At 45.7% G+C, this 26,926-nt stretch overlaps 1 protein-coding gene across 2 annotated transcripts in view; it reads right to left on the bottom strand.

Annotated features, from left to right (window-relative positions):
* The window catches only part of DNM1 (dynamin 1), a 66,125-nt gene that overhangs the window by 6,318 nt on the left and 32,881 nt on the right, over positions 1–26,926 (bottom strand). For both annotated transcript variants that reach the window (XM_062011477.1, XM_062011478.1), the window contains exons 11-20: positions 21,053–21,139; positions 20,804–20,874; positions 20,297–20,348; positions 17,732–17,845; positions 7,409–7,518; positions 6,677–6,788; positions 5,461–5,472; positions 4,049–4,219; positions 3,640–3,881; positions 3,029–3,247 (exon numbers count right to left, since the gene is read on the bottom strand). In XM_062011477.1, coding sequence (XP_061867461.1) covers positions 3,029–3,247; positions 3,640–3,881; positions 4,049–4,219; positions 5,461–5,472; positions 6,677–6,788; positions 7,409–7,518; positions 17,732–17,845; positions 20,297–20,348; positions 20,804–20,874; positions 21,053–21,139 — 1,190 coding nt within the window. The remainder of the gene's footprint in view (positions 1–3,028; positions 3,248–3,639; positions 3,882–4,048; positions 4,220–5,460; positions 5,473–6,676; positions 6,789–7,408; positions 7,519–17,731; positions 17,846–20,296; positions 20,349–20,803; positions 20,875–21,052; positions 21,140–26,926) is intronic.

Raw genomic sequence — 26,926 nt, 5'->3', positions numbered from 1 at the left:
TCTGCACACATCCAGAGCCCTGTTGTGCACAAGGGCTGCTGAAAGCCATCTGTCTGTTCACATACCCACCAGCTGCTGCTCACTCACCCACCCAGGCTGCCTTCACACCTGCTGAACCAGTGGCAGATACCTGGGTTTCAGCACCCACCAGCTGGGCTCAGCTACTTTGACGTGGCTCTCCCTGAGGAATGCCATCTTATGACCATGTTGAACACGAGAGTTGAAACAGCTCTCCTGATGGCTATAACATGCAGTCCTGAGCATTACCCAAAAAGGGAAGAAGCAGGTGAAGGCTTATATTTTGAAGGTCACAAGTCATGAGATCAGTGACTCCAACCTTCTGAATCATTCAGGTGGTAAAGCTGTGTGAAGTTATATTTACAGTGGTGCTGATCACTTCCATCTTTTCCCTTAGAGGTACCAAAGAATGGAGAACCCATTAATGCCTTCAACAGACTTTTCCAACAGTTAAGTCATTCTCGTGGACACTTTCCTATTTCTCCTTCAAGCTTGCCTAAGCTCTTTCACTTACAGTTCCTGCCAAACTACTTTAACCTGAAGAGTCTAAATACCTGAAGGAGTATATTTAGTTTTCTTACTCAGAGCAAACCTTCCTGCACAGTTCCAATAGGCATATAGTCTAAATACAGCTCTTCATGGTACACAGATAGGGCTTTCTATTGTGTAACCTTCAGCTCTCAAAGGTATGTGTTTGGTGATACAGACTTCCATAGTAGACAATAAATGCTAAGTACAGAAGCAGGATGGCAAGTTTTAAGTGTCCTTAATCATATGCAGGAAAATCTTTCTGTGCAAGCAAATGGACCATGTGGTGTTTATATGTCAAAGCATGTGTGTGTACAATTATGTTTATGAGAACAAGGTGACACTTGCTTAAGTTGCTTATTCATAAAAATCAGATATTCACACAAACTGGAGGCACAAAAACTTGCCAAACTTCTACATGGGCATCAAGGTGCACACACACACGCTGCACAGCCAGCTACCACACACTTCCAGTTCACCATATAACACCAACTCCTACAGCAAAGCACACTCATACCCTATACAAGAGCTTTGTTCCTCTCTCTCTCTCACACACACACACACACACTAGTGTAGCCCAGTTAGCAAGGGAAGAGATGGGTATTAAAAAAAGCAACAATGGAGATGGCATTCGTTCACCCATGGCAGAAGGACCCGAGTCCAAGTGCTAGCAGGGAACATTCTTATTCTATATACAGGAGAGGAAGAGAAAGAGTCCCTTGTCATTGGAAATTCTCCATTCATCAGTGAACTCAAATGACAAGCTGGTATCAGGATCCGGAGGAGTCTATGAACAACTGGAAGAATCAGAGAGGGGGGATCAGAGAATGAGCATCACTTCACAGCTTCTGGAATTACATTCTCAACTCCAGATCAGGGCAGTCAGTAGCATGCAATCCAACCTACCACCTCTTCTTCTAAAGCAAGGGTAGGTACCAAACAGTTTTTCTGCTCCAGTGGTGTTGCCTACCTTTCCCTAAATCCTTCTACCTCACACAAAAGGCAAACAAAGCCATCAAGATAGGCTAGGACAGATTTCTTTAAAAAAGGCCAATTCGTTTCAGCCCCTTTGAGGAATCTTATCCTGATGATCAGGTATATAGAATACTTTTCATGAGTGAAGAAATGAAAGAGTGAAAGAAGAAAGATGGAGACAGAAAGAAGCACAAGTATACTAAAAACAAAACCACAAAGTAACACTATATGGAAAAGCAGGGTCACAAGAAGCAAGAGCCAAAATACACAGCTGAAGCATGCTGACATCCATAGGTGCCATCAGCAGAACTGCAGTCTCTGAGGTAACAGAGGCACATGTGGACAAGTTACTGTGGGAGATGCATCGAGGTGCATAGGGAGGACTGGGGCAGAAGCACCAAGAAAGTAAAACCATTTGTATACACCAGAGTCAGAAACTGGTCTATAAGCTCTTTGGATTCATCCACCTCTGAGCTGCACACAGCTTGGCAGAGAACACTTCCCCTCCAAACAGGCAGCATCAACTATGAGCTGGGGCACTACCTCAAGAGGAAGACAGACCCTCCTCTGCTGTACACCATCAGCACCCACCAACAGCTCAGTGTTTCTATAGAACATGGCTGAGGTTCACACATGCCACCAGCACCCAGTGGAGGGGATGGATTTTCCATGAGGGAAGTGCTCCCTCTGGTATGTCATCTGGGAGTTTTGCTTATGTTCATTCTTTACTCTGCAAGGGAGACCAAGTACTCAACATAGAAGCATTCTCACTTCCAGACTGCTTCCTAAGGCCTGTTCAGGAACACATGCTTAGATGCAAAGGGGATGATACCTTATCACTAAGCTGAAGTGTATCTAAACACGAAAGAAATTAAGTTGCCTAATGGGAAAGCAAAGCTGTACTATCTGAACCCTCCTGACTGGAAAATGTTCAAGTTGGTGACAGAAGCAATAAAAATGCCTAAAAAATCCATTTCCTTGCCTGTAAAATTGCAACATTCTCCTAGCCAAAAAGCAACTGAACAGCTGGATGAAGTTCTCTCCAACTCACTTTGGAGAACTCTGGGCCAGGACAAAAGGGGAAGTGTCAGACTTTGACACTGTCAGTGCCTGACTTTGTCAGACAGTGCTGCAGAGGGGCCCTGTCACTCCAGTCCTGGGACTTTTCTGTGGTGACTACCTCCTCCTCGTGAGGAGAGGCATTGGTGTGATTGCCTGAATAAAACTCTCAGGTGCAAGGTCCTCTTCCCCCAACCTTTGCAGAGGTTTGTGCAGAGAAGAGGTTGCCCCTCTGTTCCCAGGAGCTGCCTTACCATTGCCTCATCTGTACAATGAAATCTCAGCAGACAACGATGCTCCTGCCTATGGAATCAATTCAAATATCTAAGGACTGTATCCACACCACACACTCCATTTTCCTCCTGTGGCCCAGGCCTAAGTGCTGTCAAGGTTGCTACCCAAAACTTGGACAAATCCCACATGCACGGAGCAGAGTCTCAGGACTTACCTAGGAACGCCGGGAGGAGCGCGATTAGGCCGAGAAGGAACCTGAGGAGGGGGTCCAAAGGGATCAGGAGAGGCACCGGGCCTGGAGGGCACAGGGGGTGCACCACCCAGCGTGGGACCACCAGCAGGAGGTGGCCCAGGAGCCGGGCCCCGCGAGCCAGGCCTGGCGGGAGGAACAGCCGGAGCCCTCCTCTGCGGCGTGGGGCTGGACGTGGGAGACCTGGCAAAGAAAACAAAAGACATTCAACTGCAACAGGCCTGGGAGCTTTCTGCCACCATCAGGTCCCCACACACGTTGCCTTCAGCATTCCTTTAGTTTCATGTTTATGCATTGGCTATCGAAGGCCACGCCAGGTTTCAAGTTGCCTTCAAAGCTCCTTTGGGCCCCATCTGACCCAAGGGCTTAGAAGCCTCCTCATCCTCTGTAAAGACAGAGCAGCCCTGTGTAGCTGTCAAGGCCTAAGAGCCTCTCAACACAAATACCCAGAACTTTTCATCCGAGGGGAGAAGAGGGGAAGAGGAAGACTCCCTGTGTCTCAGTAGGAGGCCCCAAGTAGCCACTAAAGAGGCGTCAGGCAGGTCTGTGGGGCTCTCCCCCTGAGCCTCTGGTACCTGCGTCCAGATGGTACGCTCTGCACCTGCAGCCAAGAGTCGTCCACCGGTGGGGGCATTGGGGTGCTGATGGTGCTGGTGTTGATGTCCCCGATGATGTTGAGGGCCTCTTTCAGGGCATGGTACATGCGCAGCATCTCGTCACGTCGCTGGGCCTGCTCTGCCGATTCCTCCATCAGCGTGTTTTGGTCACCACAGGAGTAGAGGTTTGCCAGCAACTCCGAATGGATGAAGTCCTTGGTCTGTAAATGAGCACAAAGGCGGAATCAGTCCACCATCTTCCCCAAAACACTACACTGTCCCCACTTCCTCCTCCTTCCAAGCTGCCTTCAGTTTGTCTGTGTTCTTTCTCTCCCTATTTTTCCCTTTCCCTGTCTCTCTATCCCCACTGACCACAGTGTGTAAGTACATTGTTTATCATGAGGTGCATGATTGTCTTCGGCATGAGGTCTCTGATGGTTTTGTTGACAATTGCCATGTAGGAATCCACCAGGTTCCTGATGGTTTCCACTTGTCTCTCCAGTTGAGGGTCCATAGAGTGCATGAAACTGTCTGATCCATTCTCCTCTGCTTCACTGGCCTGCAGAGAAAAAGAGAAACAAGAGTGGTTCTTCAAATGCAACACAAAATTAGCTTTTCATGAGAGAACCAAGAGAAGAAAAGAAGGGAACATGCAAGAAGCACATACAATACATAAAGTTATATTTTGAGGTATGATTGTCAACAGACAGCTCAGCTTGTGCAGACTTCTCTCTCCAGCTCAGATCCAAGGAACTTTAACAATAAAGCTAGTCTCTTAGCAGAAAGTTATTCCACAAAAGTGAAAGGCAACAGGGACTCCTGACCAGCTTTGACAGGTTACGGCTCCAGTGGATACTCAAAGCTATATTTTTACATTTAATGCTTACAGTTTCCTGAAAGGTTCTTCATTTGAGCTGGGTTTTCCATGCCCAGACTCAGTTTAAATCTGAGAAGAACTCACCATAAATTAAGCCTTACAGACTCCCTGACACACTGCATCTTTATCCTCATTATACAGATGAGAAAATAGAGGTGAAATAACTGCTCACCTCAGACCACACGTAGATGGAATAACCCAGAAAACCTTCCTGATCACTAACAGCAGAATTGCATCATGAGTCATAACTATCTTTTCTCTCACCCCAAGCAGATGGATCTCTTCCTGTCTGCCAGAACTGCATTGTTTAGCTTTCTGCAAGGTAAAACCTGGACTGTGCTGTTTGACAGCAAGCAATCACCAAGGCTCATCCTTTTGGGATCACTTTCAAAAGCAGCAAAGCCTGAAAGCCTGCTGTCTTTCTTAATATTCATTTAAAAACCCTTTGCCTTTCTTTTAAACTGTCCCAGTCTGAAGAATTTTCATCAGTGCAGAAAATTGCTTATCTTTTGTTTTGGGGAACAAAATATATGAGAAAGGGTAAATTCTTTGGTTTGTTTGAACTTTTCCCGGGAAGATCTTACATAATGAAGGGATGCAAGGTCTTGGTGAGAAACAACATAAAGGAAGTGGACATCAAACAGGACAACTTAAAAAAATGAGGGTCAAAAAATGTAAAAATAAGTTTGCACCAAGATTCAGAAGTCATGCAAAAAGGCAGAAATAAAAAGGGAGACAAAAAAAAGGGGAGGAAAACTCAAACCAAGAACAGAAACAAACAGCAGCAATCCAACAGAAGGTACAAAGAGGGAGAAGCAGCAAATGCCTCTCAGGAAACTGTGACAAAAGGAAAAAAAAAACCAAGAGAGAACTATCTGGTGAGAGCCCCAGGAGGCAACACAGGCAGAGAGGGTCAGACTTACTTTGTCCTTGTCCTGGTAGGCCAGTTTGAGCGTATGTGGAAAAAGTTAAAAGAAAAAGGGACAAAAAAAATAAAAGAAGACTTTTAGTTGGTCTCAGAATTTGGAGAAGATCCCATAACAGTACTGAGCAAGCGAAAGACCAATCCCACCAAAAATACATAAAATACCTAGATTACCCTGGAAGAGGAACAAGGGAATTGTTTAGCTAAACTGAAAAAAAAACCCAAAAATCAAAATGGGAGCTCTGCAAAGGAAAATGTATTGCAAGCAGCAAAGGGCAACTTACCTACAGTGGCTACTTGTTATTCATTACATTTGGTTTTGGGACAGTCAACCTAGCCTACATGTCAAAGCACTCCATTTGCACACCAATGGGTGGCACAGGTCCTTTGTGTGTTTAACAGGCCCGGTCTGGTCCAAAGCCAATTTGAAGCTATGTCACTCTTAAGGTCCAGTCCCTAATCCTCTTTTTTGACATCACATCTGTTTGTCAGGAAATGCTTTAAGGCAAAAATCGCACAATCTTCAAGTGTAACAGAAAAGATGAATTCAAGAAGTCCATTAGAAGCAACAAATAGAGAACAGATAAGCAATTATCACTTTTCTAATGGGAAAACTATTTATAGCAGCTTCCTTTCACAGAGGGACTGAAGGCTTTGAAAAGGAACAGGTACCTCAATACTCTAAAACATGGTTTTGAAGCAGAGCATAATGCTGACAGCAAGTGTTGTGGGATGAGGCTAAAGGAAGAGATAAGTGCTTGCTCAAGTAGCATACTAAGGGATCTACCAAGCAAAAGATATTCAAAAAACATCCCTTCCTACCTGGGTGAAGGAAATGGGGGAACAACTAATGATAGGCCAGGAAGCTTGTTAGTAAGTGGTGCCTTTGGTCAGCAGACATACCACTTGTCAGATATTTAACTATCTTCCTTTTATTGAGAACTTAATGCCCACAAAGCACCAGAGCTAGAAGGGTTTATCAAGGCAGTCTTCACGTATTTTACATCCCCTTTGAAGCTGCCAGTAACCTCACCCCAAACTTCCTTAAAGGCAGCACCAGGACATACCAAAAACTTAAGTTTTTGTTCCAAAATATCTTCATCTCAGAAAAGAAACAAAAACTTCATAAGCTTGTTTCTAACACATGAGGATGCAGCTATCCTTAAGGTACATACTGCCTTCCTTCTCCTCCCATTACCATGGCTGTAACTTACCCCAACACGTTCTGGGTAGACTCCTGCACGGAGGAAGGAAGCCTTCCAGCTATCCACCTCCTCCTGGGTCTCACAGGCCAGCTCCAGCTGCCTGTAGTCCTTGTAAACATTCCTGAGAGGAAGACAAACATTTTATTCTTCTCTACTGCAAATCACAGATTTATCCATGTTTAACAAAGATGTCAGCAACCAGGGAATCTTCCCATCATTTCAAGGCAGAGATACTTAGTCCCTTGCTACTATCCTCACAAGAAATCTGCAAAAGGGAATGAAGTTTAATTGCCCTTAAATCAGTTGCATGTTTCAACAGGGCCTGAAAGAGACTCCCTTCTCAATTTTCCTCACTGTTGGAATTCTCCATTCAACTTGGGTCTCCTATGCTCCTGTGGCATTCCCTAGTCACTCACTAAGAACATTGATTACAAGTACATACTTCAGCCACAGCCAAACCCAGGTAACCCTGTCAAACAGCTGAGGGCTAAGGCCAGACTGCAGGTCATGCACTGGTGAAGAAAGAAAATGACACATATCTGTTAAAACCAGAAGGAATTAAGTCAGATTTCTTTTAAGAAGTCCCCCATCTTCTCCAAAATTGTATTGTTCTCCTTGAAGAATACACTCATCTTTTCTGGAAAGTTATCACAATAACTTCACCTCTACTCTCTCCTACTTAAAATGACATAAATCTTCTCCCTGGCTCCAACAGCTTGGCACATTGACAGGTGAGCATACCTCTGTTCAGTGTTGAAAAGAGCAAAGATGTGCTTGCTGGACATGAACCCCTTCTCAACATCTCGCAGTTTCAGGTTATCCACTGGTAACATATACTTCTTTTCCTTCTCCTGAAAAAGGGATCAGTAACAAGTCACTCACTGCTCCAACAGGGCCTCTACTCCACCAGCACAGGAGACTCTGTCAACAATACAGCTCCCACATCACCAGGGAGGCATTCTCAACCCAGGTCCTCTGTTCCCTTAAGTCTGTGAGAAAAGGCAGCCTCTAGGACAGGAATCTGTCCTTCATGAAGGGTTTTGTGATGAGGCCCAACAACCCTGTTGCATCTCTTCAGGAAGGCTGACATCCTCCATTCTATTACTGTCCTACACTCTATTGGCTACTGTGAAGCCTTTTAAAGTATTAAGTGATAATAAATATGCATCAGAAGATCAAACATACGGGTTGCCACAAGGTGACCTGAAGGCTTCCTATGTTGAAAAAAAAAATCACATAATTATGTTCATTAATGAAAGTCTAATGCTCTGGACAATGAGAAGCTCAAGAACATGGGCAGTTTATTGTTTGGTGAGTGTTAAAAACAGAGTCTGAAACACCAGCAATCAGGCTCAGAAAGCTTTAAGGGATCCATATTTCAGTCCTCCAGTCTGGTTCCTATGAGATACATCCATCCAAACACAAAGCAAAGCTTCCAAAAATACAAACTCAACATTTTTGACCTAAGTATCATCTTTTTAACAAAGAAACCTGGAGCTTAATTTTTACATTTACATGCAGAAACGAAGTCAGACATCTTTCTCCCTCCTTAGTCTCAAATCTGGATCTACAGCAGATTAGCAAGAATGAGTTTGGTTTAAGTTTCCCATTTGGAACATGCTATTCCAGCTGGGTATTATACCCCAACACAACAAGAGAGGGAGCCATCACACTGGTCTCCAAAAAGCAGAATGCAGTCATCCAGGACTGAAGTAGAAACAGAGCATACTTTTGTGTGCGAGATGCATGTGTGACTGTCCCCTTGTGAGCATCTTGTGGGTTGGTAAATCTTTCTTGGTTTGAAACAACAAAACACTATTGTTCTCTAGGGAAAGAAGAATGGAAAACAAAGATGGTCAGTGAGCAGAGATCCTGAACAGCTAACCAGAAAAGATGGGCAGGGCTGGACAGAGCAGCAGATCAGGATGACAAAGCTGTTGAGTTCAAATACCCAGAGGACAGCCTAACATCTTCAGTTTCAGTTAAATTGACTTGACTTTGCTGAGGATACCAGACACTACACAGTTCAGAAACATTCCCAAGATCAGACTATACCAGTCCATTACAAAATTTATACAACGAGAATATCGCAGAATGCAGCATATAGAAAACAGAAGAGGTCACTTGAGTAGCGGCCAGACTCTCCATTCTCTCTCAAAGATGCCAGGCTATGAAAGCAGGAGAAGTTATTCTCAAGCAAATTTCCCTGGATTGTTTTAATATTGTTGATCAGGCTAGATAAGAAGTGGGCAAGCACTTTTGTGATGGGACATGTGTCAGCCAGGTACCAGGCTTGGAGCCAGACAGACCCCTTCAGGTTCTGTAAGCCACGAACAGCTTCCAGCTTTCTGTTACTTTGAATTATTATTTAGCTTAGGTTGAAGTGACATAAAAGTGAAGTACACCAACTGCTAAGTGTGTAGGCAAGACAATCCATCCCTGCTGCAGTCTCACTTCACTGGAACTCCCTGCTTCCACCCCACAGAACCTGTGGGCTAGTAAAAAAAAATAAGTGGTGTTAAAGCAGTCTGAGAAAAATCCTTCTGCATTAGAACCACATCATTCCATAGGAATTTAGCAGTGGAGTCATTCTCCAGGAAAAAAAAAAAAAAGAGTCAAAAGGTAAGGGAATCCCATGTCCCAGATATGGAAATATATGCTCCTTGCCAGAGTTTCAACTTTCACCCTTTCCAGGCTCTTGCATAAATGCTGCCACGTGATCAAGACAACACTATGTCTGCATACTCATCTTTCTGTACGCCAGAGGAAAGATGCATCTATCTGCCTGCCAGCATAAAATATCAGTCCTCTGACTCTGAGGTAGCAAGAGCAATCAAATGGAGGCTGCTAGCACAAGGCAGGAACCCCAACCCACATGTGCTGCAGAGCAATGCACATTGCAACGAGCCCCCGTTGCTCGCCATCTCCCCACACCTCCCCCTCCCAGTCCCCCACTTAAGTCTTTCCAGCTTCTCAGTTTTCAACCCAGCCTGTTTTATATCAACACTCTGACTTCATTTCCTGAATGCAGAGACAGGAAAGTGTGGAATGAGCTGCCAAGGGCTGAGCCTCTCAAAACTTTGGCTGAGCCCTCTGTCCATATGTTAGCAATCTGGCAGTATGTGCTATGGCTGAATAGCATCCTGGCCAAGAGGGGAAAAGGGCTTCTCTCTAGCTTTCCAGACATGGGTGGCAGGGGGGTTGGAGGAGAAGGAAGAGCCAGTACACATTGAAATAGGAAATACTATATTTGAGAAATACTATATTCAAAGCCCTCACTCTGATCCCAAGAGGCTTATGTTGCTTATGAGGTATCTCCCCTCATCTATAAGACGACAAAAAGTCAGGCAAAACTCTCTCCCAACAGCCAGAGTATATGTTATGTAAAAAGTGCACATTGGCAGCAAGTTAATCTGGAGAGCCATGAGGCAGAGGAGAGGTAATGAAGTGGCAGAAACACTTCAGGCTGGCCATAAAAAACAGAACATGGATGCTCAGGATGGCTAGAGACTGTTGTAGGCACTGGGCTGGCTACTCCTCACCAGGGCCACTGCTCCCATGCTGCTTGCACAGAGAACTGCAGAAAGAGAGAGGACTGCAAGCTCCATACACAGGCAGGATAAGTGCCAGAGGATTACTCCCCCGCCCCCAACGTAGTGCAGATACAGCCATATGGCTCTGTACCTCACATCTACCAAAGAAAGAAAATACACGTGGCCAGGAAGGAGACCAGGATCCATTAGCCATTCTGATTATGGGGTGTGAAGCACAATAGCTGGAGATAAAAAAGGATGCTGCAGTCACAGTCTGACATTCCAGCATCTTTATTGTGGCTACACACTTCCTTATGATGGCTAAATTCTGGAGACTGGTTTTGGCCAGACACAGCAGTGGTTTGCACTATTAGCCAGTTGTTGCTATCCTGCAGCTAATAACCTACAAGAAGTTCACAAAACTCAGCAGGCAGCATGCCAGCCTGACTCAAAGCACTTCCTCCATTCCACTGGTCTGTCTCAACGGCAAGTGAAATTCTCCTGCTCTTGGATACATGCAAAGCGAAGCTGACAGATGCATGTGTGGGCTCCCCTAAGGTTGGAAATTGGCACTCACAGTACAAGACAGTAATTGGCAGAATTATTAGGTCTCCGTTTGCATTTGGAGCACAAATAAACTAATTAAAGGTTTCCCTGTAGCTGTTATGACAAACATCTCCTTTTGCACAGGGACAGGGGTCTGTGGATGAGGGAAAGAGTGTTGCTGTTGTTTTAATTGGTGGCTGTGTGAAATTAGGAGAAATTAATCTTGCTCAAACCTCTTAATCTCCTTTCCTTCTTCTAAGACATAAAGCACTATGGGTAAACAAACCTGCCCCAGAGATTATTGGAGTTTCAGTCAAATCATTTGTGTTAAACACGTGTGGCATTTTGGGAACTCCTGTAATAAAACTCTACTCAAAGGGAAAAGCATTATCATAATTGATAATCACACTGCCTGAATACGTGCACACTGCAAGATTATTTTGAAGAAGCCTCTGAAAAACAGTCTGGAGCATTACAAAAACAAGTTAGCTGAGCATTTTAAGTTGAACTACCACCCACCTCACCCCAAATAAGATGTATCAGCCATTTTATGCTTCTTGTCTTTGCAAAGAAAATTCACCTTAGGAGAGCTGAATTTCTTAGATTCTTCTAGGCAGCCCTAGTTCCCCCCACAACATACATGCACCTTGAGACTCTTTCCACAACACAACCCATCTGTATTACTTAACTTTTACTCTCACAAGCATAACTTACTGGACACCGATCACAGCTCCAAGCCAGCTGTAATGGCTTCTTTTACATCAGAAAGCTGCATTGGTTTAACTTAAACAACACAGCCTAAGATTTTAAGCTGATTTAATTCAAAAGCTCTGTAGACACCAGGCCTGGACTCATGTGATTAATCACAACCACCACTGTTGGCTCAGTAATGGCAATGGTAACCAACTCACCTGCACAGAAGTAAAGATTTTTACATCAGCTGAAGTAACGTGAAGACTTAAACACACAGCTAAGTGCAGCTCTGGGAAGCCATCAGAGGGTGCATGACAAAGCACAGGCAGAAACCAAGTAGTTTGAGAGGCTACAGTGCCCCAAACTCCACTGTCATGATCTGCCCAAGGTCACAGCAATGTGCACCAGCATTTGCAGAGGACAAACACTCCTTTCTTCCCACATCTGGGTTAAACTGCCCCTGAATATTTGACTTGCTTTGATGAGGCAAAGTGCAACACATGTGCAAAGTATTGCACACCTCTGGGAAATGGAGAGGGTTGGTTACCCGTCCCCAGTGCATGGTTAAGAGTCAAAGTGGGAGTTCTGGGTATTCCTGTGTTTTTTTGACCACAAATCATTAACTGTCCAATGGCACACACAGAGGAGAAGGGGTCCTGGAAGGGAGATGTGTGGTGTACATAAAGCCCTCTTTATCCCTGCAGCAGCAGGGAGAGAGAGAGAGCGCAAACCACACAGGCTAGGACTAACATCTGGAATCGTTAGATGGGAGCCAAGAGCCACAGAAAGCGACAGCATTCCTCAAGTTTCCATGCGGGGTAGGGAACCTTCCTTCTCCCCACACAACCCCATCCGTCAGCCCGCTCACTTCCTGACAACCTCCGGCCTTCCCAGCAGCCAGCAAGCTCCTCCCTCGAGTCTAGTTAGCTTTCCACTGCCACGTCAATTGAGGCAGAAGGACAGAAGGGAAGCAAGAAGGGAGGGAGCAAAAACCAGAAGAGGGAGGGAGGCTCAGCAATGCCAGACATAGTGGGGGGAGAAAAGAAAGGTGATGTGGATTGCTCCTGCAGTAGCTGGAGGTGAGCTGCAAAAGCAACTGGCCAAGGTGGGTCAAAGGAAGCAAAGGCTGGTCCTGTCTGAGCTTTGCTCTGGACCCCAGGCAAAGGGCTGATCTACAGGACAGAACTGGGCAGCAGGAGATGAGGGTGCGTGGGGCCTGGGAGTCTTCCCACACAGCTCCACAGGGAAGAAAAGGAGTTGAATGAAGCAACAAGTTCTGCACACCTGGGTGACAGCCAAAACTTCACAGCATTTCCTCCTCAAACAGCAGTAATTGATTTTTCTTTTTCCCTCCCCTCTCTTTCTAAAAAGGTGCAGCATACACCAGGTGGAAACCAGGTACCGGCCTGACACCAGAGCTGGAAGAGGAAAGAGTCTGGAAGCCTGCTCCAAATTGGAAACACACAGCAACATTTCTTCTTCCCAGCTGCCAGAGGAGGACGTTTCTTCAATCAATCAGGACTTGGACTTTCTTTCACCCCAACTCTGCCCCCAAAACCCCACCCCAAAAGCAGGGAGGAGAAAGGACTAATGAGCTGCTGATAGCCGGAGAGCAGATCGCAGAGGCTCCACTCCGTCTGCCCAGTGTTCAGACTACCTGTTCAGGACTACGAGATTGTACAGTAGTCTGCACATTGGTTAGGCTGTGCTGGGATACACCACACACTGCCAGTGCTGCACGGGGACGGCAACACCTGCACGGCAGAGGGGCACGCTTGGAGCGGGGCGCTGCGGGGAAAGCTGCATGCAAAGCTCACTCAGTTCTCAGTCTGGGAGGATGGAACCCTTTGGAGCCATGCTTGGTGATCACTTTTACGTGCCTGTTCACCAGCCTACTCAAAACCCTCTTATTCCTTCTCCATCTCTCTCATTCCTGTCTCATTTCTTTCAGCTCCATGCACTTGTCCCAGGGGTAGCTGTGTTCAGGATGGCTTGTGCTTCACATGCTAAACTTCGCCATAAAATGCAGAGATAGACACACGGCCTGTCTATCACACAACTGCACTGTGCTTTGCTACCTGAGAAGGCAAGCATCAAGCACAGAAAGATGACTGCAGAAAGAGAATTTCACATCATAAAGAACGCTGGTCATTAATATAAGGAAAACCGACAAAGGATTGAAAGCTGGAGGTTTGAACGCCCTGGAAGATGTGTTTGCTTTGATGTTTGTCTGGAAGAAAAAAGAGAAAGTGAGTGAAAGCATAAATGAGGACTGATTAAGACTGAGTAAGATATTATTCATGAGAAAACATGCACTTTTGAAAACAGATGAGTGAATGAAAGAGCTCCACAGAGGATGTAAAGAGAAGGAACATGTTCCAGAGAGCACTGTGAAAGCAGGAGAGGAAGAACCTCAGAGCAGATCTACTCCTATGGCCCTTTAAAGGGTTGGATGCAAAAGTCTGTCTGCAGCCAGACCCATCACATCAAGTTTCTGGGCACCAGAACCAGACTCGTGGCCATCAGAACCAAGACAAAAGGAATTCTAACAGCTGAGCTGGGCCTCAAGGACATGAACTGTCAGGAAGGGAGGGATTGTGGGGGCAAACAAGGGGGAGTGCCTGTGTGTGCAGAAGGGGAACAATCTCAGTGTTATCAATGTATTTAAACTAGAATTGGGTACAAGACAGATACAAAATAAGCAGCTATCTAGTGACTTTCAATAGGATCACATCTTCCCCAAGAGATGACAGAATACTTTTGTACTTCAAGCAAAAGAGAAGGCATGAAGGCAGAGAAAGAGCTCAAACACAACTGATGCAGCAGGAATCAAGATAATGCATAATGAATATGAAGCACCTTCCATGCACCTGAAAGTACCTAAAACTCTGTGCCCACCCCTCCTACACAGACACGGGACTCAAACGCACTGCCATGCAACACATTTCCACACAAACCAAACAAGTAAGGCCATATTCTTCTCATGTAGTCACCTGTTCTTCCAAGCACCAAATTTCTAGTACATTATTTACCTGAGTAAGGACAGAAAGTCCCATCTGTATTGTACATTCACACAAATTCCCAAAGGAACCAGCAGATACATCCATCTCCCCAGCTGGGCAAACACTCCAGCACACAGTGGCACAGTCACAGGCACTCCAGCAGAAACACAGAGTGCAGGGCTCCCCTCCAGCAGGCAGGAAGCTTCACTAGTAAGAGCCACTGAGCACAGTTGCTCACTGATTTGTCTACAAGGTCTCCATCACCAGCAGCTCTACTCCAGCTCACAGACCCTCTTTTCCAGCCAGCAGGAAAGCCCTGCAGAGAAAAGGGCACTGTGCATTTCAAGGCATCCAGGCAGAAGCATTGCCTAACTTGAGCTCTTGTACCATGTCCACTGTGGTGCTCACTGAGCAGCCAGCCTGTGCTGTGCTGCTGCCCCAGTCCTAGGGATACTGTCGCCTCCCTGAGCAAGGAAGTATTGCTTGGTATTGCCAGCAGCCAGAGCAGGCTCCTCCCCACCTCTGGCCTGCAGCATAATCCCACAGGGTTGGGAAGGTGCAGATATCTCAGGAGGGTCTCCAGGTCTTGGGAGGCCAGCTTTCTGTGGGGCCACTCTCCATGGGGCCACTGTTTGACTCACTGAAAGGAGACAGGAAGAAAAACAGCCCAGGAGCACACACACATGCTCTTGGCAGCAAGGCAGAGTGGGGAGCCAACTTTCCACCCCCGCATGGCCTGCTCTTTCCTTCCCCTCCCATTCCCCAGCACACTCCTTCAGGCCCCTCCAGAGCATCAGCAGCTATCTATCCCTGCTAACATGCAATGCTGGGCCCTTTAAGACATTTTGAGTTTCAGTTCCTTTCTTCAAAGGCTGAGGAAAAACAAGCCAGCACTGCGGAAAGACTGGTATTTCACTAATGGGGTCCAGATGTCTTCACTCTGCAGACTCTGGGTCCTGGCTTGCAAAACAGGGCAGGGAGAGGCTGTGCCCCTCTTCCTTCCAGCTTTAGAGGTGTTAGCCTAGCCTTCACCTCACCCCACTGCACACCTTCGCACTCTGCTCCTTCCCCCATCATCACCCACAGCTCTGTCTCGAGCACAAGACAGTCTCTGCTCCCTCCTTGTTCCCTCTGGAAAGCTGCCAGAGCATAGGGGAACAGGGACAAGGGAGCCCACAGAAGTTCAGGGTGGAGCAGACAAAGCCTTTCCTCACAGAGCTTAAGTGAAGAAAGGTCATGGTGTACACCCTTTAAAAACACGAGAACGTTTCAGGAGCTGTAGAGGACACGAGTCTTCCTGAATTGGTGAAGGAGAGCTCTGAGACAGATGTACAAAGGTAACTTTGTCTGACAGAAGACCATGCACTGCAGACAGCTCTTTGGGGTGGATAAAACTCCATGCAGGACTGAGGTTTGGGATGGAAATCCCTATGTTCGAGGCTTTCCAAGCTGCCCTTTAAATGCATTAATTTTTATCCTGACCCAACTACAGATTCCAGGTAGACATTGCTTCCTTTCTCCCTCACAACAGCCAAATATCAAGGAGTTGAATATGGAGAGGAAGCAAATAAAAACATGCTTCCCTTTCCCCCCTGCTCCCACTCAGCTGAAGACAAAGGCTCCTTTCTCAGAGGCAGCTCAGACCTCAGCAGCACTGGCTCTCCTGTATTTAAGGGACAGAGGCTGGCAGGAACTGTTTTCATTAGGCAGCTATACCTCTTGTTATGCAGAAGGGAAATGGTGCAGACCTTCACTTGCTATTGACCCCCAAGGCTGCCATCCCTCAGGAGGGAAAGGAGGTCCAATCCCCATCTCAGGCAACTGGAATCTATTACCAGTTTACACATCCCCACTGCAGCCCTCCCTCCCACTCCCCTGGGAAGAACAGAGAGTTCTGATCATCTCTGTAATACACATGTGGCAGCTGGCTTTGATTAAACTACTCCATGTTTATAACCACTTGAACCTGTATATGCAGCCTAGAGAAAAGTGAAGCCTCCCCAAGCTACTCTGAATACAAAGGGCAGGGGTCTTACAGCAGAGACACACTGATTTAGCAAAAGACATTTCAATGCCTCGTGCTTTAATTAGGAAATTGCTGCCTGCTCATCCATAGCAGCACAGCAGCAGTCTCCACACAGAAAGTGGTATTTAGAGGCTGATTCATCACCATATTTGTCATCATTTCCACCTGCTGAGAATGAAACAGGCCCACTGATATGAACTAAACAAGATGCCAGCCCTAGCTGCAACTACTGTGTGTCTCAGAACACCTGAGGGACACAAACCACAGTAAAGGCCTGAGCAGCTTCTTTATTTGCAATCAGAAACCTCAATCAACTCAGAATGCATGACTACATCATATCAGGCATTTTTCATCTCCCAGCACATTGGGGTTAGCCCTTTCCATGCTATCCTTACCAAAACCATCCAGCTATTCTTTCACTTTTCAAAGGAATCAGAAAAGACAATTATCTACCTTTGTCTTGCAAGGAAGCAAGACTGGTGACAATGCTAATTTCAGCTGAGACAATGCCATCTGCTTATATAATTTCCTACTGAAGTAGAAAGGCACCACAATACACTGCAATATTTGAGATTTTCAAGCAACTCTACAGAGTAGATCCATGTTCCTATCAGTGATGTACTACACATCCCTGTACTTTGATCTGCAGTACTCCAACCACTCCCCAATTCAAACAATTTTACAAATGATGTGTTAACTGCCATGTTCAATATAGAAACACTGAAAAAAAAGACATTCCTCTTGGCAGATTTAACAACTGAATCCTGGAGAGGTGAAGTGATTTACTCCCAGTCAGAAGGAGCCAGCATCTGAGCTGCAGAGCGTCAGGTCCACAGCTTCTGTAGCTATGCTCAGAAACCACATAGATTTTCTTTCTTGTCATCAGGATTGATGCAAGAAAACCCCTCCCACAGTCCTTCAGGAACCTTATAAGGGCTGCCTCAAAGTCCAAATCTTGGAAATAGCCCACCACACCTTTGATCACAGCTGCCACATGCTCATTTCAAGTATCTGTCAACTTTCTGCTGAATCAGGGCTTCAAGCGTGTTTCAGGTGTTAATGCTTGTGCATCTGAAAAGCCACGTTCACATCAATTCAGCAATGGTCTGCAGTGCTGAGACCTCAGGAAACTTGCCCAGGGACAGTTTCAGCTTGTGACAAGTACTGCAGGCAGCACTCAGAAGATACATCTGTAACATCGAATGAACTCAAGGCCTTATCCCCATCAGAATCCTGAGACTCAAGTCAAAGTTGGGCTACTCACCTCGTCATCCTTGTACCAGGAGAGGTTCTCTGCTGTCAGGACAAACCAATACTCCTTGGAGCCACCTTTCATGATCCCAATGTTGTTGATGGTGAGCCAGCCCTTTCGGATGACCTAAGGGAGTGGAAGCAAGGAGCATTAACAAGGGCCCTAACAAGCCTGGCCTTAGGTGACAGGGGAAAGACCAGAGGGTATCCCTACACAGATTAGTATGGAAAGACAAGGAACACCATGCTCTCTGCTGCTGCCAGAAGAGCCCCCCACTCAACTGGCCAGTGAAGGTCTTTGCTTCAAAAAGGGCCAGGAATAGTTAAAAAGGTCGCAGGAAGGAACCTGGCAGAGCTGTGCCTTATACCCTCTGCCAAGAGGAAAGAGATGCAGCAACAACTGCATCAAGAGTGCCTCAGACACTGGCACCAGATCACAGCAACACACCCAGAAAAGGCCATGCCTAGAGAAAACCAGGACAGCAGCACACCCTTCAGCACACTGTAAGTGTGGAGTGCTTCACCCACCTCGGGTGCAGGGAACCAGTTCAAGACAGGTAAACAACCCAGGAAAAACTGAGTTTAGTAAAAAGAAAACACTAAGTATAATAGAACAAAATGGTGCATCTGGAATTAGATCCCTGGACTTCAGCATACCCAGGTACTTGAGTAATCATATTAATTTAGGGCAAAACAAGTTCCTTTAAATTTGGTCTGTAAAGCCTGGCTATTAATCTCTAGGAAACTCCAGTTTAGGTGCTGGTTTAGAGCCTCACATATGCAGTAATCAAATGCAAGCATACTTCAGCTTAAATGCATTAACTTTTATATGTATTAACTGCACTGTTAACACCAAAAGCATCTGCATACACGTTATGTGTGTGTACCTTGTTGTATGTATGTTTGGTGAAAACAACCTGGCACTGAAAAACCACACAACTGCACTACATGTTGACCAGCTGCACTGTGTGAGCAGCCTACAATGGGGGTACACAATCCTTTTAATTGTCACTTTACCCTACGAAGGTAAATGTAGGAGCATCGAATCTCCATCTCATGCCTGCTAAGCATGCTCCAGAGAGTCTTGTTCCCTCTGTGGACAGGAGGGGGCAGTGAAACTGAACCACACGTCTTCGGATGACTGCTTTTTATCTCCACCCACTCACAAGATGTACCAGCAGTTCTGAATTTTTCCTCAGCATACCACCTTTTCACCTCATTTCTGCTTCACCTGTGTCTAGTGCCAGCTGCCCTCCTCTCCCCATTTAGCAGCAGAGGGAATAATTTGTTTATGCACTATTCTTGCCTTCCCAGATGCAACATTAATGTTCATTAGCACACCCTGCTGAGTGGCCTTCTACTCACCAGGATCTCATCCTGCAAAGGGGAACCATAGCAACAGCAGCAGAGCAGAGAGCAGGAGAGGAGCAAAGAGAGGAGAGATTGTTACTAGGAAAGCTAGAGCAGGAGAAGAGAGGCTCAAAAATAAAATAAATTGGAGGCTGGTACCAAGTATTTTATCCCAGGTGTTAACAAAAGCAACTCCCATCCCAAAATAAAGTCTGCTAATGGGAAAGCCAAAGCACTTTACAGGTAGATCCAGAGTTTTCCTTTTGTGCTCCTTTACACTCAGCTCTCTGTAAGGTGTACTGCAGACAATGGGGTTCCCTACAGCTGCTCCCATACCCCATGAAATGGATGACTGGCCAGCCCAACCTGCTGCTCTTTCTGCCTGCTAACAGTACTGAAACAGTCTGTGTGTTTATGTGTACAGAAAAGTGGTCAAACATGTATAAAAAGGATTGATATCAGGAGTGAATGTCTTTAAAAAGACTAAGCAAAAGCATTTGCTTCCATTCCCTATGAGGCTGATTGTAAGGCTTTACTTCTTCAAGATCCTCTAGCCTAGATTGTCTTGGTAAATCCAAGACAAAGTGTCATTAGCTCCTTTTTAATAGTATGTTCAATCCATACTGTTCCCAAAGTAATACAGGAACTCTTCCCCTCCACTGCTGTCTTTTCCCATGGATAAGTTCTCAAAAATACCCAGTACAACCCTTTTGTCTCCCTATACAGAAACTTAAGTACTTCCAGTGAAGTTTTCCAGAAGAGAGCCCATGCACTCTCTTGAAATCTCTTTCTAGAAAGCAGATACCATTCATGGGAAGGACAATAAGAAAAGCCAGTTCTGTACTGTAACAGTTCAGACCTGATGTTTCTGCACCCCTCACCTCAGCAGAAGAGTTAGCTGAGCTCATGAAAGGGCTGAACAAACCAGCATTTTACACCATATTACCAGATTTCTACCAGAAAAGCAAAACCAGATCTTGATTATCAAGCATCCATTTCCCTGTACAGCACTTGCCCTCCATTGCAGCTACATGCTTAGTTCTGCCTGACTGCAGTGAGCCTAAAACACTATCCTCCAAGTATAAAACAAAGTTTGATGAGTAAAAAAAAACCACCATAAAATATCTGAGAGCACTGCTGCATCCAACCCAGCACTTATCCACCTGGTAGGTTCCAGGTAGCAAACATGTCCTCCTTGCAGCAGTGAAGGAGATGGAACTTGGCCTACCTGGTTGCCAGCTGCTTTCTTCTTGCTCATCTGGCTGCTCCTCTGCTGAGCACTGCAAACAACAGCAGAGATATTCAAAACCCCTCAGGCTCTCTTTAATCACCTGAATCCTGCACCCATCAGATAGCTGCTACAGTGAGTTCATACTCTTCAACACTGGTTTCCAAGCCTTGATAACCTAATTTATTTTCATTTGCTCTCTCAACCTGGTCTACTCATCTTCTTACTCCCACCTGAACACCATTTGGGTCACTAAGCCTCCAACAGCTTCTGCTTTTTCCCCCAAGACGCAAGCCTAATTCTCTAACTCCCCCTTCTACACAATTCTCCTCCCCAGCCTTGCAATACAGAGCCATTGAAAAACAAGCAATACTGACAGTTGAGTCCCACTTTGGGAATGCAGCATCTGCACCAGGGCCTTTGGAACCCATTTACTGGAGCAGCTATAGGACAGAGCCACAGGAAACACATGCAGAGAAGAGAAGGCAAAAGGATGTGGGTGCTTACTTGGCAAAGCCTATGAAATCCTCATGGTTTGTGTTCATGTAAGCCAGCTCGATGTCTATTAGAAGCATGACCTGCCAAAGAAAGGCAGAGGCAGAGCAAGACAGCCATTAGTCATTGACATCGTTCATCTGATCAGCCCCCTGCAGCCAGAAACCCCTTGGCTCAGGCCTCTCTAACTTAAATTGTCTCTTCAATGGTGTCCCCCACCCCATGCCATCTCCCCCCTTACACTCACTCCCAATCCCTTACCTGATCTTTGGTCCTGCCTTCTCTCTCACGGATGTGAGTAGTAACAATCCTCTCCATCTCCTCACGCAGATGAGGGTACTGGCTGAGCTGCAGGAGAGAGAAAACACGTGCACATGGGAAAGGGAGGTATAAAGGGGGGAGCAGCCCCCCCCATGTATGCATGCATACATACACACACCCTGCAATCTGATATTTTCAAGGGAAGTTCTAGAAAGCTGGACTTGCAGACAGTTTTTTCCAAGTTCCTGGAGGTCTGTTTGGATCAAAGTTCATTCCTTCCTGCTTTTGACTTCACAGAAAGGATCTTTTCACTCTTGCAGCAACCTTTTTGCTCACCAGAGACCTCCTCCAAACCCACCACATTCTTCCTGGCATGGGGCTCCTGACAAGCCACAGGGCTTATTGCTTGTTTGGTTTTTTTTGTCATGAACAATTCCTCTAGATGTTCAGCATCCCATTATAATAGGCTAAGTAGGTGAATGGCCTGTTGCTACAACCTGCTAAATGCTATGGGAAGTCTCCCTGGGAAGCAAAGTGGATTTCAATCCCCATTTGCAGTAAGTGAAAGCATCTGGCCCTCTCCATCAATACTTGCAAGTAGAGAGGATCTGACCAACTCAAGGGTACATGTCTTCAAGAAACACTGTGCTGTGGGCATCCAGCTGTTTCTACCTGCTCTCCACCTGCACTGGGGCTGGATTACATAGCAGAGGTCTATATTCATATTGCACCTATGCCATCGTTTTTGTTATATTACGAAGGGAATCCTTTCCTGCTCAAAGTAAGACTGACAGCTGTTGTTCAAAAGAACAATATCTACAGAGATCATATATGAGAAACACACCCAAAATCAGCACTCTCAAAGCCCTCTGGGTTTTGTACAACATCCACCTACTTGCCTAGACTCACAAGCCTCTAGTGATTTCAGTAGCAGTCACTGTATGCTTCTCAGATCTGGCTCAACATAGTCAAACGAAGGATCTAGCCCTGTCTTCCTGACTTTGACTATTCCCTATGAAATCATTCCCCTCACCCCTCCCTTTTTTTTTACTATTACCTCCAATTTGACTATGTCATTTCCTAATATCAGTCTTTATATCCCCTCAAGGGGGTATATAAAAAATAGAAGCAGCCTCAGTTGCCTGTGACCTGTACTGCATTTTGTTCCTCCAATTTAAGTGAGAGCTTCTTCTTAAACTGGTTTTGCCTTTTGTTCTGTATACATAAGCAGTTACAACATGCTAGGAAGCACTGGCTCAAAGTGTGCAGCATCACTACCAGAAGCCAGATCCCACAGCAACCAGCAACAATATTCCTAACACCTACTAGGCTCAAACCCTTTCAGCCAAGCAAGTTGCAATAGTCTGGAACTGAAGTTGAGGACTAGTTTTGACACTGCCTATTTTCAAATATGTGGTTTGTTACTAATGCAAATGACTCTACAGAGGCAGGAAGAAACAAGTGTAATTTGTGTTCCCCACCACCACCTCATCATGAAAGCACAAATTGGGTGTTCTCCATGATCTTTATGGTTCAGGCAGCTGGTTGCTTCAGAGACACAGAGGCAAAGCTTCCTGTTTCCTTTGGGGGATTGGCAAAGGATAGATGGGCAAGTTATGTCAAACAGAAAAACAGGAAGTTGGAAACCTCTAAGCAAGTCTCGGCTTCTTTGCTTCAAATTAAAAAAAACATACAGTCAAACAAAAAAAATACATCAAACTTCCCCCTACCACCCCACTCCCCACCAGTATAAATGCACACAAAGTGCAAAACAAGTGATGAGTTATTCAGAACCCCAGTTATCCAGCAACATTCCTGTGCAAAAATAAATTGCCAGCATCAGTCCCCATGCAGGAGCTTCCAACCCCAAGCATGCACAGGAGAAGCAAGGGTGGGCAAGGCAAAAGGACACAGACAAGCCACAGCATGTCACACCACCAGGGAACATGCAAGAGGGCATAAAGGGGCAAGGAGTTAATACCAGCAGTACAAACAGCACCCAGAAATGCCATGACTCTGAAAGACAGGAGAGCAGGCGACCCTTCAAGGGATTAAGTCTGTCAGCCTGGGACCATGTCCCAGCTCAAGTGGTTTTTCAATCCTATTTTAGTTGTGTTTGCTTGTTTAACAAAATACAAGCTTACAGCACTCTTGGAAAAAACCAATTTGTCTCACTGTTCCTCAGTTCCCCTCTTTGCAGATTCCAGGAGTCCTTGCCAGCACACCAAAGATCAGCCTTTAGCTGAAGGGTTGCTGACTTGCAAGACCTTCCTGCACTTGTGAGATGCTGCAGTGCAGTCTGGCACAGAAGGTTCCTGCTTTTGGCAAAAACACTAGCTAGAACTTTATCTTCCTAAATGTAAGGGCTTATGTGCTTACATCAGCTTTCTGTTGATTTTGGAGAGTCCATTTAACCAACAGAATCAGGCAGGTCAGAGAACAGCCATTCATGGCTACCTTCTCTTCAACCCTCAACTTTGTCTAACAGTCAAGACACAACTGCAGATCTCTTTTCATACAGGAAAGCTGTACTTCTGTAGACAACACATAGATTGGCCACCTTCTGTGTTCTTTATTGATAATCTCGTATTATTCCATCTATGCAGCTTTGTCAACTGCACATAGAAAGATTTCTTCACCATCTGGGGTGAAATGAAATAATTGGTGACAACACACAAACAGTAACACACAACAGTTCAGGACAACAACAAATCAAGGCTACAGGACTGTTAAGCTAATTCAAGAGGTGTTAGCCCAAGCGCTCTTCCTTTCAAGGAGCCTTGTAGGACTTCTAGTGAGTTTAAAGGTTTGGCTTTGTCATCTGGAAGGCAGCATCAGTCCACAAGATAGCACACTGGGTATTACCTTACAATTAGCATCAGTCCTAAAGTAGCCTTTTCCAGATGCCTCCCCTAATAGCACATGCTCTTGTCCACATCAAGCGGTAAAGGCTACAACATGCAAGATAAATATTGTAAATCAACTAATGCCCCTGGGGCTGTTACTACCCTGTGCCACCACAACTCATCTCAGCCTGGCTGCTATCCTAGAGTGTTTTATGGTAGTTACTTTCTACTCTTTCAGAGGGAGCTACAGACAAGATTCAACCTCTCACTACATGGAGACATTTGACTTTAACCATTACTAAACCCTTCCTTGTATTTTCCAGTACTATTGCTACGTATTTTCATTCAGGCAGTTATTTTTCATCTCTAACATCTGCCTCCCTAGCTTCTCCCACTTTTATTACAGCCACCAGTCTCCTACAAAGTCACTGCTACTGTCACCTTCCTTACAAGATTATCTTGATTGCATCACCTTGGAACATCCTCATGGGGTTCCTTCACCATTTCACAGATTAAAATCCACACAGCAAGTTGAGTATCCAGCAACTCTAATGACATGGTCCAATAGAAAAAGAAAGGGAATTCTCCAACACCCATAAGGGTTCCATGATCCTTCTCCCTCCCCACCAGAACAAACATCTCCATCTAGACACAGAAAACACTGTCATCAACCAAAGCCATCAAAATAAAAACATCTGCAACAAACAGGCTGGAAGGGAGTTACACTGGTTATTCTGCCTCACCACAATAGCCCTCACAATCTGGCAATGGCAAGGCTCTGCAAGAAGTAGGCTGGGCAGAATATGGGGAACATCAAAGACGTCTCCTTAACAGAGGCAATGATGAGCTCTGCATTCTTCAGTACAACCAGACTTTATTAGCTCAGCTCTGGCCTTCAATCTGAACTCGTATCAATTCTTATCTCCATTCCTTCCCAATTTAGGTGAGTCTGCCAGTAACCCTGGAAGAAACTGTAATTTTTCAAGTCCCAAAATAACCCATGAAACAGCTCTTCCCAGCTCAGTCTCCAGCACATACTTCTGTTGTACCACAGAAGTGTTTCTGGCCCCTCACTGGCAAGTTTAACGCTAATTGCCACATCTGCCTCTTTTTTTTTAAGGAGTCATGTGGTGCCCTCTCCTGGAGGAAACCAGCCTGGAAAGGAAACCCACTCCTGCCCCAGCAGTTATTTGACACCCTCCACATCACTCAGGGCAGTTTCCCTCTACACCTGCTGCTTTCTGCCAGCCCTAAGGCTTCACCTCCCGTGATTCACAATGCACAGGAAAAGTATCCACACAACCTCCCACTGAGCACAGTCCATGGAGCGAGAGATCAGCAGGAGAATGGTGCAAAGGGTGCAATGCCTGGAAAAGCTATTCTCCCAAGGTTTTTGGGACAGCACTCTCTTGTCAACTCTGAGTATCTCTTGCAGAATACCTTGCACCTCAGACTTTTTAATCAACTGTTTTGTACATGCTACTGCTCAACATAGCTTTGCAGACAAGATGAAGCCTGCAAACCACTCATGCTGTGGGGATGTGAGGTCTTTTCTGGCTTTTTATCTGTTTCTATGGGATCTGGATTTTAAGAGAGTCCCAGATAAAAAACAACTTAAGATGTTCCAAATACTCAGGCAGTGGCACTGCAAACAGGGCTTGCAAAGGTCTGACCCAGGCTGGGGTAAATGCCACTGAGCCAGACAAAGGGGACCCTACAGTAATCCACTGGACTTCTCAGCTAAACAGCCCATCAGTTGATGCCTACTTGTCTGGGCCTGGTTTTAAACTGCTCTTACACCTGCAGGTTGCTGCTGTCCTTTGGATACATCTTTCCATCTCTTTTCTGTCCCTAGGTTTGCTGAGTTCCTGGGGTGTGTGTGCAGAAGGAGCATGGAAGTGTGTGGGAAGGGGATGGGCGTTGACCTTTCTTTGTAATTTTTTGGTTTTCTTTACCTTTTCGCTACACTTTCTGATGGTGGATGTGAGCTCACTCACTACCATATCCACACACTTCAGACTCGGCTCCTTCAACTTCTGCACCTGCTTTTTCACTATGGCTTCAAAAGCGAGGTCAGGCGTGAAGAGACCCGTTCTGCATGGCAGGGGCAGGGTGGGAGGAAGCAACGAGGAAGAAAAAAGCGAAGCAGAGAGAGCAGGAAAGAGAAGGAAGGAGAAGGAAGGAAAAGGGAAAAGAGAGAAAACACAAGGCAAAATGAGAAGTGAGATTTTGGTTCATTCCATTAGCTTCTTGAACCAGGTGAGTATTGCTATGGGGCCTGTGCACTGCCAAGTATCAGGAGAGTCTACAGGCAAATGGAAGTGGCAAAGGGGAATGAGGTAGGAGCAGCTGGGCCAGTGAAATGGAGAGCTGTCAAGAGCAAGATGAATGGATGGAAACCCCAGGGATCAAGTGATGTCTTCCTGAAAGAAAGCTTTGGATTTTAAGACAAAGCTGCTTGCCACAGTGGGCCACTGCCTCGCTTCCTAGAGGCTGGCTCACCGCATCTCATTTCCCTTTGTCTCAGGCATTCCCCTTCCCTTCTGACCACAGTTCTCTCCCCTTCATGTTTTCCTTATCCTAGCTGCAGGAAGCCTGAACAGAAGCCAAGTTAAGACTCACAAAGGTCTGTCACTTGCATCTTGTTTTTGCAGAACTGAACTGAATTGATATGTCTCAGTTTCAGGGATTCAGACAAACTGTTCCACTTAGGGAGCATATTTCCTCTCAACTTCCCTGCAACATTAGCTTCCTCAGTAAGAACGGATGCACCCAGTATTTCAGAAAATCCCAACATGCTACTGGGCACCCATAGTTGTACAAATATCCCTTCCACCCCAGCTAATTTGTAGCATCAGACTCAATACACAGCTGCTGAGGTTTGTAAGGAAGTATTGATTGCCACTGACACTATCCAAGTGGCCTGTATTCTCCGTGGCTCCGCTAGGAGAGCAGAAAGTCCACAGAAACAAAAGCTGCTAAAATATGACCAAGATTGATCCAATTCAAGACTTCTGCACCCAGAGAA

This window comes from Colius striatus, chromosome 19, assembly GCF_028858725.1.
Source record: "Colius striatus isolate bColStr4 chromosome 19, bColStr4.1.hap1, whole genome shotgun sequence".
NCBI classification, from domain to species: domain Eukaryota; kingdom Metazoa; phylum Chordata; class Aves; order Coliiformes; family Coliidae; genus Colius; species Colius striatus.
This window is presented reverse-complemented; position numbering and strand designations above follow the sequence as displayed.